Source organism: Opisthorchis viverrini (genome assembly GCF_000715545.1).
Source record: "Opisthorchis viverrini unplaced genomic scaffold opera_v5_348, whole genome shotgun sequence".
Taxonomy (NCBI): Eukaryota; Metazoa; Platyhelminthes; class Trematoda; order Opisthorchiida; family Opisthorchiidae; genus Opisthorchis; species Opisthorchis viverrini.
The window spans coordinates 341,304-354,905 of record NW_008752006.1 but is presented as its reverse complement, the minus strand read 5'-3'; the positions used below and the strand labels follow the sequence as shown (position 1 = coordinate 354,905).

At 43.9% G+C, this 13,602-nt stretch overlaps 2 protein-coding genes across 2 annotated transcripts in view; one reads left to right on the top strand and one right to left on the bottom strand.

Moving 5' to 3' along the window:
* T265_10249 (hypothetical protein) overlaps positions 1-9,063 on the top strand; it is a gene marked incomplete at both ends in the record, with an annotated part of 95,257 nt that extends 86,194 nt beyond the window's left edge. The window contains one exon of the mRNA XM_009176565.1: positions 7,955-9,063. Within this exon, the coding sequence (XP_009174829.1) occupies positions 7,955-8,233 (279 nt within the window). The remainder of the gene's footprint in view (positions 1-7,954) is intronic.
* Positions 9,064-9,766: 703 nt separating this feature from the next.
* The window catches only part of T265_10247 (hypothetical protein), a gene marked incomplete at both ends in the record, with an annotated part of 17,785 nt that continues 13,949 nt past the window's right edge, over positions 9,767-13,602 (bottom strand). Inside the window, 2 exons of the mRNA XM_009176564.1 lie at positions 9,767-10,121; positions 12,189-12,367. Of these exons, the coding sequence (XP_009174828.1) occupies positions 10,091-10,121; positions 12,189-12,367 (210 nt within the window). The remainder of the gene's footprint in view (positions 10,122-12,188; positions 12,368-13,602) is intronic.

Genomic DNA, 13,602 nt, shown 5'->3' with positions numbered 1-13,602 from the left:
ACTGGCAGAATCCCATTTATGTAACCATATCTTCTCTGCAAACAAATCGGTCTTTTTCCACAAGGCACTTCTGAATTTTAGATCACCCATAATAGGCGAGTCAAGTAATCGCAGAAAGCTTTCGAAAGAATGGTGTTTCTGTGCTACAATGCTACGGATGAAAAATTGTTACAGTGGCTGATCAACAGGAGCCAGCGATCAATGTGTTTCAAAGTAGCACACGTGGAACGCACGGCAATGGCTTACGAAGTCCCGGGTGACGAGTACCATTTTCGAGTAGTGACTCGGAAAATTGAACAGTTGGATATTGGACATTGTGAAGGTCGCGTTGCCTCTAGATACTTGTCCGGCTCATCCGTCATTGTCAGCTATTATTCTGGGGATGACTTTTCTTCCTCCAATTGCAACGTCTGTAACCCTTAACGCCGGTTTGGTACAAGTGGTTAAGCTCATCACAGATGCTGTTAGACCAGCATCAACGACTTCCAGGTAGGTAGTGTGATTGAGCATGCTTATCGACTTACGAGGTACCTAGTCTGCACGCAATCACACAGACCGACACCAGGTGGCACAACATCAGTATCCAAACTCCCGAGGCATGTTTTGCTGCAATGGGAATCAAACAGTGCCGTAGATGTGACATTACAAACATCCGGCTTTTCAGTCTCCTTGAGAAACCCGCCAGCTCCGGCAACTAATTCCTGTTTGCCAGATCATTCTTTAGGTATGATGCTGCTTGTTGTAGTCGAGATATGAACCCTGAAGGAACAATTGGGGTCCCGAAGCGATGGAGCCTGATAATGATGCGCCTTTGTTGAGGCATTTCATGGGGCAATGTGAGCAGTTCAGAGTAATTACCCTTAAAGAGTTCACATCGCTACTTACAACCTCAGTATCAGTTGGTGAAAATCAAGAAAGAGAACGTTGTGGTAAACAGGAGAAAATTACAGATTTTTTTCAAAATACAATGACGGTGACGACAAAGATTATCTTTATCTTTATATGGGGGGAATGGCGAAAATTGTAAAGGAGGGTAGGCTTCCAAAATGTCTTTTCATATGCTCACTTAGTCGTAGAATACTTGTGTCCCTTCAGGACGGTAACCTCCTTGTGGAGAGGGTCTACGTTTCGACGTAATACTGTGGTATCTAGGATTCATGTGGCTGAAAATCATGTTTGATAACCCAAGTAACGTTGAGAACAGCGGCAAGTCATTCCGTACTTGGTGGCTAATGTAAAGAACCCCTAAACAAGAATTTCGGATTCTCATCTTTGTTGGAATGGGTACCTTTCGGTGACATCAAGGATGGTCGTTGTTTCGGAATTTGTCAGTTTCAAGCCCAACCTCATGGGACCGGACTGAAGTGGTCTCAATGGGTGGATACTTTATTTGGATGGGATGCTGCATATAGAGGGCATCTTTTGCTAGTTGTAATCATGGTAGCCGTGTCTTTGGATGATATGGGTGATTTTCATGCGGAGGTATTGGTACAATCCATGGAGAAGTGTCGTAACATTAATTCACTAGCTTCAGCATGTTATCGTTCATTATTACTTTCCATGAAGTTCGACAGAGTATGATCCCCCTAAAGGATCATTCCCTCAACTGTTGGATCGTTCCCCATACGTGTTTTTAGGAGGGACTTCTGTACATGGAATTTGGCTACCCTGAGCCATCAGTAGCTGGAAAGTGGTGATATTATTCAAGAGCCGTACGTCTGAACTATGCTAATTTGCCGCACGATGTGAGTCGTCCATCCTTCTTGACAAGTGCGAAACGCCTGTGCAGCACTCTTTGTCTTTGCGGCGTAGGTGATTGTGTTGCGGAAAATCGATGTACTGTGGCTTGGACACAACGGAATTCGTCTAATTAGGCAACCGAAACACTTGCAAAGATTCGGACAGTGATACGTAAGCAGTCTGAAATGTTGGACCGATCGTTTGTCAGCGTCATCTGACTTTCTACACCTTCTCAATGTACGTACACATAAATCCCGAAAAAATCTCGTTTGACGGGCGGCTTTTCGCTTTCATATCTGTCGAAACTCGTTGGCAAGTAGCTAAGTATCCAGTTTAGATCTTTCCGATACTGCTATTTGTTTCTGTCTCACGCTGCTTCTTCACAGTGATTGATTGTTTTTCACCTGTCGCTAGGTTGCCACGCCTGACGTAACCCAGTCTATCAGAATGCATGTCGAGCTTGATTACATATCAGCACTTCTCCTCTGAATAGCGCTATATCACTACCACCGTACATCTGCGTTTTCCGCGAGTTTGTCGTGGCATCCAAAAAGATGCGGGTACAGGGGTTGGTAAGTGAATTCTAGACTCTGATCTCGGGATTATTCGGAGAGTAGGGTGCCTACTATCGAAGAGAATATCTGTGCTTAGGATCCGTCTCCGGTCTATTCATTACCTTTGTCTAGGTCTATATAACTTGAATCTATCTCAAGGCACGTGTTGCAGCACATTTTGGTTCCAGCTACTACAGTTTCGACCACTGTAAAACGGAAAAGTGTGGAACATACAGCCAAGCCTTGGAGGTGATGTTCACAAATCGGGTAGCTACGCAGTGAAGGCGATAGTTTCGATACACGAGCGACACCGCGCGATTGAGTCATTTCTGCCAGTGTTAGTAGCTAGTATTCGTGCGTCTTATTGGGGTCACTACCGTAGGATTCCCCCAAACCCATCCTTCTTATGCATGGTAGTCTTAGCTTTTTGTTGTTCCCATAATCCGCTTGAGGACCTTAGTCGGAACCCATGCGCGATCACCGGTAGTATTAGCGTGTTTAGCTAGGCTGGGATATCCACCCGCTAATGTAGGGACAACTTCAACGTCACAGTCATAACCCCTATTAGTGCACAGGTGATGATAGTCATAATACAAATCAGGTGAATGTGCACTAATAGAAGTTTTTGTATGGTTGCGACACGCATGAAAAATAAATACAGTGCTAGGATGGGAGCAAGTCAAAACGGGAACTTATCGGATGCGAGAGTCCCTTGGTGGAAGTCCGGACGGCGGGAACGTGTTTTTCTCCGCAGTTCGACTGCTACACGTACTCTACGCGCGAGTCTGTGTCTTGACTGGGTTCGGTTTGCCTTTATATAGGTCCCCATGCGTGTATGTGGGCGCGTCGGCGCATGAGTGGTTGTACGCTGACTTAGGCGGTGCAGACAATCGATGTCCGATGTGTCAGCTTAATGCGACGTGTTTGTGCGTATGAGAAAATAGACAAGCCTCGCGATCCAGTGAGCGATTGAGTTGAACAGTCAAGTACATGGGTGACTGGGCCGCTACAACCCCAGTTCCAAAGTAGTGGGTCTCTACACCATATAACCTCTACGATGACCACTGTCGATAATTTCAACAAGACTTTCGTCCTGAAAACGAGCCAAAGTTGCTGGGATGATTCGATGTCGATTATTACTAGTGTTGTGCCGCACTTATTGTGAACACGGCGTTCCACGTCCTTTAGTCTGTTTAACTGCGGGATGTAATAGTTTTTCGCTCTGGTGACTGTTATTTTATTTATCTTCGAAACGTTACGAAATGCAGCAACCATTCCCTCTAAAGAAGACTCCTCTCAAATGAGGCCTCTCTCCAGGATTTTTATCTTTGAAAAAGCCACTCTTTTCTCAGAATAGCTTTCTACCCCAAAAACGACCATGGGACCTACCTTTCATTTTGAGAAATGCAAAAAACTACCTGATTCAATGTTCGTATCCGAGAAGCAGTTATCGCAGGGATGTTCTGTAGGTTTTCCAGAATCTGGTTTACCTAGGTTAACAGTGGTCTTATTCGGTGCCAAAGTACATTGTTAATACATAGAAAGTGCTGCACTCTGTCTCGGATTGCAACCAACGACATGAATCTATTTACTCGCGCCCCCGACCGGTTAGTTACTACTGAGCTCGAGATAGCTAAATTTTTGAAGCGCGAACTTACTAACCTGAGGATCCATGTTTCGAACCCTGCCTCTGCTTCTCGACTGTTCGGGCAATGTGGCCTTCGTGCTTCCTTAGGGGGAATCGCCAGCTAGGCAGCAAGTGTTACAGCTGAAACAATCACCTCCGATGCAATAATTAATCATCCGGTGGTAATTGTCTGGATGTTCTATTTATTACTTCAGGTTACCATTGTTCGATGAAGCCAGTATGCAAGATTTGTTGCACATTATATCCGCCATAGTAAAAATTTGATCTGAAAACTGAAAGCATTACGTTAAAAGCAACAGTTAAAAAACTGATGATCGAATAATACCTGTTGTTAGGATGATTATCAGGATTATTACGGGTTTCCCATCACTGGTCAGTGTCCGTTTTGTATTGCGAAATCATCTGCACTACCATAAATTTGGAAATGAATAAAGATTCCGCGCAGTGAGGAGCGAGATCGAAGCGGGCAAGAACACATAAACGCCACTATGACTGTTCAGTTCACCAGGTAGCTCATTCAAATTGAAAAGAGGGTTCTGATGACTGTGACTCTATGTACATTTTCTCATCGCTGCCTCCAAATACCCGGATGTCTTGTTTCCATTCACATCGAGGAGGCGATAGCGAGACGTCTTTAAAAGGTCCCCACCTATCTGTATTCCTAATGTTTCACCCTCAGAAACCATACTGTGAGCCATCTAGACTCTACTCCGTTTGGTGACCAGGAGGTTTACTCCTACTTATTCTGTTCCCATAAAAGTTCGAAGCCTACTCTTTCTGTATCTCATCTCAAGTTTTCATCTGTCCTGTATACCTTGTGTGTGGGTTTCTTATCGCACACGTTCAGTTTTCTTCTCCAGTGAAATACCATGTCTCCGGACGCAGTACTCTTCCAAAAATGATCTCAGTTAGTTGTATAATTAGAAGTTAATTCGAAGGCTGTTCAAGTTTCTTATGAGAACTCTTCATGGATTTTGAATAGCCTGTATGTCCCGTTGCGTCAAGCTTCTCAAGCCAAGCCTATGCCAGGGCTATGGTACTGCCTTCACCTGCTGGGCCCAGTGTTCGATGATTCCTGCTTCAGTGCGAAATACTCTCAGACTCAAACTACTCGAAGCTCCTCCTACTTTACCAATAAACTATTACTTGTACTCAGTTTCTTTGTTTATCACACCTCTGTGAATTCTGAATCCTTGCCAGGGTGCATGGATTCAGTGGTGACTTGATTTGCCGGCTTAAGTTTCCCTGAAGTAACAGCCAAGCATTTCAGTCAAGATTGCAGCAGTCCATTATGATTTGCACTACGTTTATGAAACTGGACAAAATCCGTCGAAGATAACTTTTTACTTTTGGAATTCCTGTCCACAGGCCTCCACTGTCATCAGTTTGGAAACTTTTAAAGTTAAAACAGGGTAATAGAATAAGACCTTAGTTACATCTTATTCCACTACGCCGTTTTCATTGTCAGCATTTCCATATTATACACCACATGGCGTTCAATGTTTTTGACAATATTTGAGTCGAGTTTGGTCTGGAACTCCTAAGTATTGTCGGCAACGCCGGTATGAGAATACATTTATCTATGAAGACCAAAAAGAGGGGAAAAGGTCTAGTGATATTCCACCACGAACAACTAATGTACTCACATCTCCATGCACTCAGACTGTGGCTAGAGACAGACAGAACGAGTTCTGCTGACATTAGTTAACGGTCATATCTTGCAGTCTATGAAGCTGAACACAGAGAGAATCATGCAGATCCCCTTCTGGAAGACGGACAACACCTAGACTATTGAATACGGTGCTCAAATAGTTCCTGTAAAACCTCAGGGCTGAATTCTTCGAAAGCGCTCCATAACGTGACAAAACATCAACCCAAAATATAAAATAAATTATCTGACTGTAGAACCATGAGCGAAACCGCGGTGTTAGAAATTCAGAGCGGAACCACTCAGTTCAAGACCCTATAGGCAGATTTATGGTAAAATAAATTAGACTGAAGAAAACGTAACTCTTCGGGAAACCTCAGAACTCCTCTTTCCTCATGGTGTTTTCGCTTCCGAGGATCGTAGTCGGTAGCATGGTCATCAACAGATTTGAGAAGACAGCGATGTAAAATACACATAATGCCATCTAAAAAAGAACACCCAGGGATGGGAAGCGAACATGTAGCGGTTCTTCAGTACAACCTTCCTTCTGAAAGCTAATAAATAATGTTCGGTACACGTGCGACCTGAACTAACGTGTTAGGAAGATGTCAAATCAAGCGTTTACGACGTGCAACCCTGGGGTGAATAGGCACCATAGCTCTTTCGTACGTGTTAATTTGGAATTCACTGGCCTGATGCATCGCTGGATTCTTCGCTAAGCATGTTTAACTAACTCCTGTACGTCTGCACATGTCACTTCTACAAACACTGGCCTCAACAAATGGCCACCTAGTTCAAGCAACAGCGCTTATCCGCATTGAGCACACAATTTGGTCTTACACTTTCTGATAAAATTGCGCTCTCTTGGTTCTTGGCATTATGCTACTTGTAAAACCTATGAAATTCCTTTGAGCCGTTTCGGGACTCATAAGACAATCCCACGAATTTCCATCAATATCAATTCGTACTTGGGTACCAAATCGACGGTAAACGATTGCTGGAAAATTGAGGCGGTGACCTCTCAAATCTAAATGAGGATCATCTATCATTTTTGCCTCATGTTAACAGCATTTTATTTTGTAAATGATTTTTTGGTCCATTGGTTGTTCTGTACCCAGGACAACTGAGAAGAATGAGATGTTCCTCCTGAGCCTTATATCCATATTTTTGGTTTATTTGGTCCATATAATCTGAAGCCGAAATGAACACAGCCCTCATTCGTTAAGGATCTGCTACCCTAGTGCATCATCGTCACGGCAATAGATGCCAGGACTGCATCTGAGCGATGTCCATCTGTGGAAAACATGTTGCTGGCAATACTTGGGCATAAGAAGGATCGTCCATTTATCTACTCCTCAACGCTCTTCACTTAACAAGTACGGTAATTCAGTTCCAGACATATTCGTACGTTGACAAAGCCAGGAGATCACGGTCGACCTATTCTAACCATTGAACTGCGATCCAAAACATAACGAATGACAGTCACATGCATTGGACTTGACTACCATTTGAACGTTATGACCCTCAGAATAAACTAGGAAGACAGGGGATCCTGTAGTTATTAATTCCTTGGTCCACTCTATACGTGTCCAGAAATACTACCATCCAATCCGCGAGACATGGGCATTATCTTTCGTCATGTTTCCTCGCTGCCGTCTTTATGTTTAGGAACGTTTCCTGATTCTGGTTTCACACATTAGCGCCGTCGCTTTGTTCATCTTTTGAAGTATTGGCTCCTCACCTTTATTTTTTTCATTTCTCGCTTTGGAGATTCGGGTTGGGTCCGCTGGTCCTGTCGTAATCCCCGCGATAAATATTCTCAACAGAAAACACCATTTATCTTCCACTTCACCAGTCATCAGTTCAAGTTTTCGAGGTTCACGCTGTTGCCGAGTTCTGGCCAGAAAAGACGTTTCGCGGCACCATTGTTTCAAAGTATCGAATTAGTCGAGTACAAGGTTACTTACATAAGTAGGAATTGGTGTTTTAAGCTAAGGGGAACATATTCAGCTCGTTAACGAAAATCGTTGCTTTGAGCCCATTGTCACCCTGAGACTCAATCGCGTCGTGGCCGGTAAACCGATTAGTGCTTATCTTAACATTTTTATTTCCTCACTTGTGTCAACCGCAGCCACCAGCTTCACTGGAAACTCGTACCTCACAACTACCTTGGTAGGGAAGATTCCTAAAATCAGGTGCTACATGAACAGAAAAACTTCACCGTCACACAGCTCAGTAAATGGTACTAGGCCAAGTATTTCGATCTGCTTACTGAGTCCGTTCGTGTTACTTCTTCAAAAGAGCAGCAAACTGTCGTACGCATTTTCAGCCGTTTTTTAACCATCTCAATCTTCCTTCTCGCAGATCACAACAGGTGCCGATTACGTCGATTCAGCCGATGATCGCGCAACTCCAACAAATGCACCAGAACCGGAAAGCTCAATCCATAAACCTAATCCTGCGGTTCCTATTCGAACGAGTGCCTCTTTGCAAAAGTCTTCGACAAACGCATCTCGTGGCAACGCAACTGTCACCGACCACATTAAACCCAAGCCTAACACATCTAGTTCGGAACCCATTCATCGCAAATTGCCCGCCCCAGCTCCTCCTGTACCAATCCAATCCCAGACAGAAAAATCTTAGTGTTAAAAATAAGAATTCCTCATTAGTGCGCGAAGATTGCAGGGTGCCGCACTCGATTCCGTGTTTAGTTCGCACTCTCCCCCGGACGCTTTAGGCAACGCCACTGTGTATTTCTTTCGCTATTGTTTCGAAATGAAAGTGGTTTGGTCCTCTGAACTGGATTACTGTCAATCATTACTCGATTTTTTCTACAGAGCTCGCAAGTAGGTCACTTTTTCTCTTCGTTTTGATTTAGTGGTTTCTCCCCTCAACAACCCTCGCTAAAAGACACCATCGTTCGTTGTAAGCTATCGCTCATGCATGACCGTACGGTTCCCTGTATCACGCTGTACCCCTCATTCATAGTCTTTCAATCATTGGCTTACATGTTATTTTCATCCGCTGCATGGTGCCCCCAAATTTCACCTGGCTATCTTTCACCTATTCGGCTGTATCTTCTTTTTAACCTATATCATGGAACGCATTTTCTTACGGAGGGGGTATGCTTCTTTTGACCAGCACAGCTCGTCATCATTAGTTCAGTTATTTTTATCTATATCCCGTTTTTCTGATGCACTTTCAACCTGACTTACTCATTCTTTCCCTTTGTTTTGATCCTCACGACAATGCGGTCTGCCGTGTACATATGGCTAGTCATCCCCTAACCTTTTCTCATTACTTTGTGCCTACTTATAAAAGTTGTAGTAGTACAAACCGGATGGTGTATATGCTTTTTCAACCGCGAGTTTGCGGCACTTCAAATTGTTTTATCGCCGTTTCTAATTGCGTCTGAATAAACGCCTCTATTCCTTCAGTTGATTTCGCACACCCATCCAGCAAACTTTATTGTCCCAAAGTGACACCTTCGGTCCATTGTGTTCTGACCACGTGTGTTAAGTGAAAACCTCACGGTGTTGAAGGCCGGTAGAGATGCACGGAGTCGGCTGATTACCGATTAGCCGGATAAGTCAGGCTAATAAAGTTTCGTGCACCAAGCTCCATACTTATTTCCTCCCACTGTTCAGTGGCAGTCTTGTATTTACGCACCAATTTATCAGCTCCCGCCTCCAATGCGCAGCTACCTACCTCACCTCCCCAAATCATCGGTGAACGAAATTGTAGCAGCTACAGCCACTGTACGACAAGTGCGCGGTAATTGAAGCTGATAATGATGATGAATGTTCGAGGACACTTAATGGTGGGTGTTTTCCATGACGATGATGATGCTGTTGCTGCACTTTACTTAGGTTTTATATAAGGACGTCTTTCTTGCCCACAAGGTAAGTGGTGAACGTTATCGCTAGGGCGCCCACGCACCATTCAAATAGAGCTCGCACTGTGAAAGTTAGTAAAGATTGTGATCGCATCCCGCTTGTTAATCACGATTATTGTTTATTTAGTTCAGTCGCAAAGCAACTAACTTGTTTTTTCTTGTTCCATAACGAAAAATAAGCATTCAACTCAGGTTAACAACCGATACCATATGGGCAGGCGTTATCCCATAGGGACAGTCGTAGTAAAGCCAAACAATGTGGCGAATAGGCAAAAGCAGATATAGAAGCATGGTGCAAAGCAGTAGTGACAACGCTCGTAGAATAACCTTGAAGAAGACGATAACGTGTATAGATGAATATATTGATGGAAATAGAGGAAGACAAAGACGAATATCACAGCCAACTTTCACGTTGGGCGAATAGTGCGTAGAGCCAAGTATGAAAAAGCCCACAATATGAACAACAACCTCATGAACTTGAAAGTAAATCCCACTAGTTGGCGCCACGAGAAACATCTCACATCACAAAAACCGTAGGTAAGACCAAATCCAAAACGTGACACTGCAGAGTATTCACAGAAGACAAGGAGGGTAATCATTTTGTCCTACTTGGCCCCAGTAAGGGTGTTCGTTAGCCTGAAACAAAAATACATGGTTGTTGAAAATTCTCAGCACTTAATGAGGATCAGACAAGCAAACATGCCACTTAGCCTGCAACTAAGAAAACGACTATCTCAACCTGCAATCAATGAGACTATGGCTGTTATGTACGGGCGAGAAAAGCAAAAGCACATATACTGTCTAATAAGGGGGGGGGGGCATTCCGTGACAAGAAATGGAATATCAGGTCGTTGTTGGTCCATCTAAAAAGTGCTAATTTGCATGACATGAATACAGTTACTGCTGAGACGGCTGGCGGCAGTTTATCATTGCCATGCACTGAATACAGCTTACGATAGAGAGTGCAGATAACCTGACTGTTTAAGTAAACCGGGATCGCTGAACTGTTGATTGGTCGGTAGTCGGTCTATGAGGGGGTAAAAGGAAACCTAACGTAAGCAACTGTATCAATGATGTGCCCTTCTATGCAGAACTAGGATGATAACCGAAATGCCCATAGAAACGCAGAATCCCAAGGTGGAAACCATGACAAAGGTGGGGTTCGATCTTTCGAAAGGATCGCAGAGGAGACAGGCAGACAGGACAGACACTGATGCGCGCCTTCCGGGAGACAGCTACTCAGTAAATGTTGTGACAACTGAATCGCAGTGTTCACGCACAACCCACCGCGATTTGTGAGCGACTGCTACATAGGAATACTATTCATGGGCAATCAGGTTATTTCCTGATAAACATTCCTTTCAGTGTTGGATGAGGAGTCACCATACATTAAGAACCAAACGCACATGCGCGTCTCTATTCAATGGAGCACTGTGTCCATATCCCTGTTAGCTCAAATCCGAAAACGGAGGATTCAGGCATACGAAAGGGTGCACGTAAAGCGTATTAGAAATACGGGCCAAGTGCGCGTATGACTATTCTTATGGGCGTGAATCCTAGTTCACTTTAAACACATTAAGGCTGTCCGCTCGTATGAAATGCCCTACATTCTACTAATACACACGGGAGTGCAGTACGTGAAACACATTTGCTGTTGAAAAAAAACAGTACCACTCAGTGGCATAGATAATAAGGTGAGGGGGTGAGTGGATTCGGTGTATTTAAATGAACGACATGATTGCTAGATTTCAATCGAGTTGTGTTTGCTCTACATTTACCAAACTGCAGCAAGACCAACAAAGCCAACGAGATTGACAGTTGCACGAATGGGAGGCTAGCACCGGTGATCTACTCGTCAACCAGTTTTCGCTTAGCACAAACGATTAAATGAAGCGGTGATTTGTGGGTGTTCTTTCAACTCCTAAAATGTGAGTTAGAAATGCATGTGTTCAGTGAGATGGTGGGGCATGGATTTGACGTACAATAACAAACGTGGGGCTGAACGAGATCCGTAGGCATTCAAGCCCTGTTTAAATTGAGTTCCAGCGTTAATAAGCACAAAACAGACAGAATTTCGACACGGAAGCACGAGTAATTTACAAAGTGCATGTAGCGAAAGTAGTATATGTTGGGCGTTAAAAAGATGGTTCCTAGAGAAAATAATCTAGCAGCCAGAATCCATCAGTGAAACTCACTGGGGACAAGTATACACAATGAAAGGCACAACCACTAACCCACTGCTACGCTCCCCAATAATGCACTGATGATTAACCTCGATTGTTTAAATTGAGTTCCAGCGTTAATAAGCACAAAACAGACAGAATTTCGACACGGAAGCACGAGTAATTTACAAAGTGCATGTAGCGAAAGTAGTATATGTTGGGCGTTAAAAAGATGGTTCCTAGAGAAAATAATCTAGCAGCCAGAATCCATCAGTGAAACTCACTGGGGACAAGTATACACAATGAAAGGCACAACCACTAACCCACTGCTACGCTCCCCAATAATGCACTGATGATGTAACCTCGATTGGTGATGAAACGTTTGAAATCAAATTGCCCAGCTCAGCGAACAAGCCAACGACCATCTACGCTACCTGAGCTACCAACATTTTCCTCTATAGAAAATAGTGAAACGGCTTCCACTGTCTTAAGAGAAATATTTCAAGTACCGAGGAGTTAAACAGACACTCCGCAAACTCACCAATCCATTGCCTCATTTAGTCCTTCGCCTTTTAAAGCTGACGTCCGGAATATTTGATATCGCCTATTCTTGATTGTTGCTAGTCCGAGGGCGTTCGCAACTTCACTGATGCTCATGCAACCGGGGATATCTTGTTTATTCGCCAAAACAACTAAAACGGCCGAGCGCAGTTCTTCTTCCTGCAGTGCATGAATAAGGAAAATTCGGACATCAATTACAGCAGGCAAAATTACTTCGATTCATTCGCCACTGCATGTTTTACCCAGGGTATATATAGAAATCACATCACGAAGCCATTAAGTTAGGATGGCATGGTTGCAGCTGCATCATCTAGGAAAAATACCGTGCACGCAAATCAAGCCATGGTAACCTAACCACAAATGGTCGTCATCTTCAGTATTTGGAGATAGCCCCCTAAGAAAAGAAGCACGCCCATTGAATCTCTAGTCCCTAGTAGTATTCAAATGAACTTACTGCGCGAAGGTGGTCTCATGTCCCAGTTGGAACGATATTTAACATGCCAAAGTATTCCCCTGTCATGACATCAACTATGAGAACAATATTGGAGGGACTCAGATGGGTTGCGCGTGAAAACCTTCCAACTGAGTGCCCAACTCCACATCATCATGGACAGCACATTAGTGGCCAACACGGATGCTTCGCCGCTGCAGAACCGTCATTTTTAGAGGCTTTTATGTGAATAAAAGAAAAAGAGTGATCGGTGAAGGGTCGACTTCACATGTCCGATTGGCATCGGTTGTAAAATAGAGTTGGTGCAGAATCAGGAAATAAGCCTATCCGACGAACCCCACAAAGGGGAAACCAACAGTTGACGTTCAGAAATTCCACATCAAGGAGAATACTCACACTGCTGGTAGCAAAGGAACCACCGTGATGTGCAAAGTTCTGACCCAGCAGTTAGTTACCGTCAAGTGGACTGCAAGTGACGTCACAGTGTTTGACAATATGTTACCCCTACCTTCAGATACACAGCTGAGTAGCGACCTGCTCGCCGTTACTTTAGTTCAGTTCACCTAAGTTTGATAACCATGAAACGTGTACGTGTGTACGGCGGTTTGAGCCACCGCGGCTTGTGGTATCTGATAGTGCAGGATAGAAGTACAGGATATTACAGAAAGAAGAATAGCGACTTAGTGATTGGGAACAAGAGAATAGATAAAGCACCACCACGGGTTGCGTAGCTTCACCATGTTCGTCAGTACCTTTAACCATTCATAGGGTGAAGCATCAGTGTCAACATTAATGTTGCTGTCTTTGATCATGATGATGATGATCTGGTGGGTTCTTGATGCCCCAACCTGAAAAACATGTATCAATTCAGGTAAAAACCTTCGTTATATTTTTCATGCTAGACCTCCAGGTCTAGCAGTACTGTCTGCCCGACTTCTCCAAT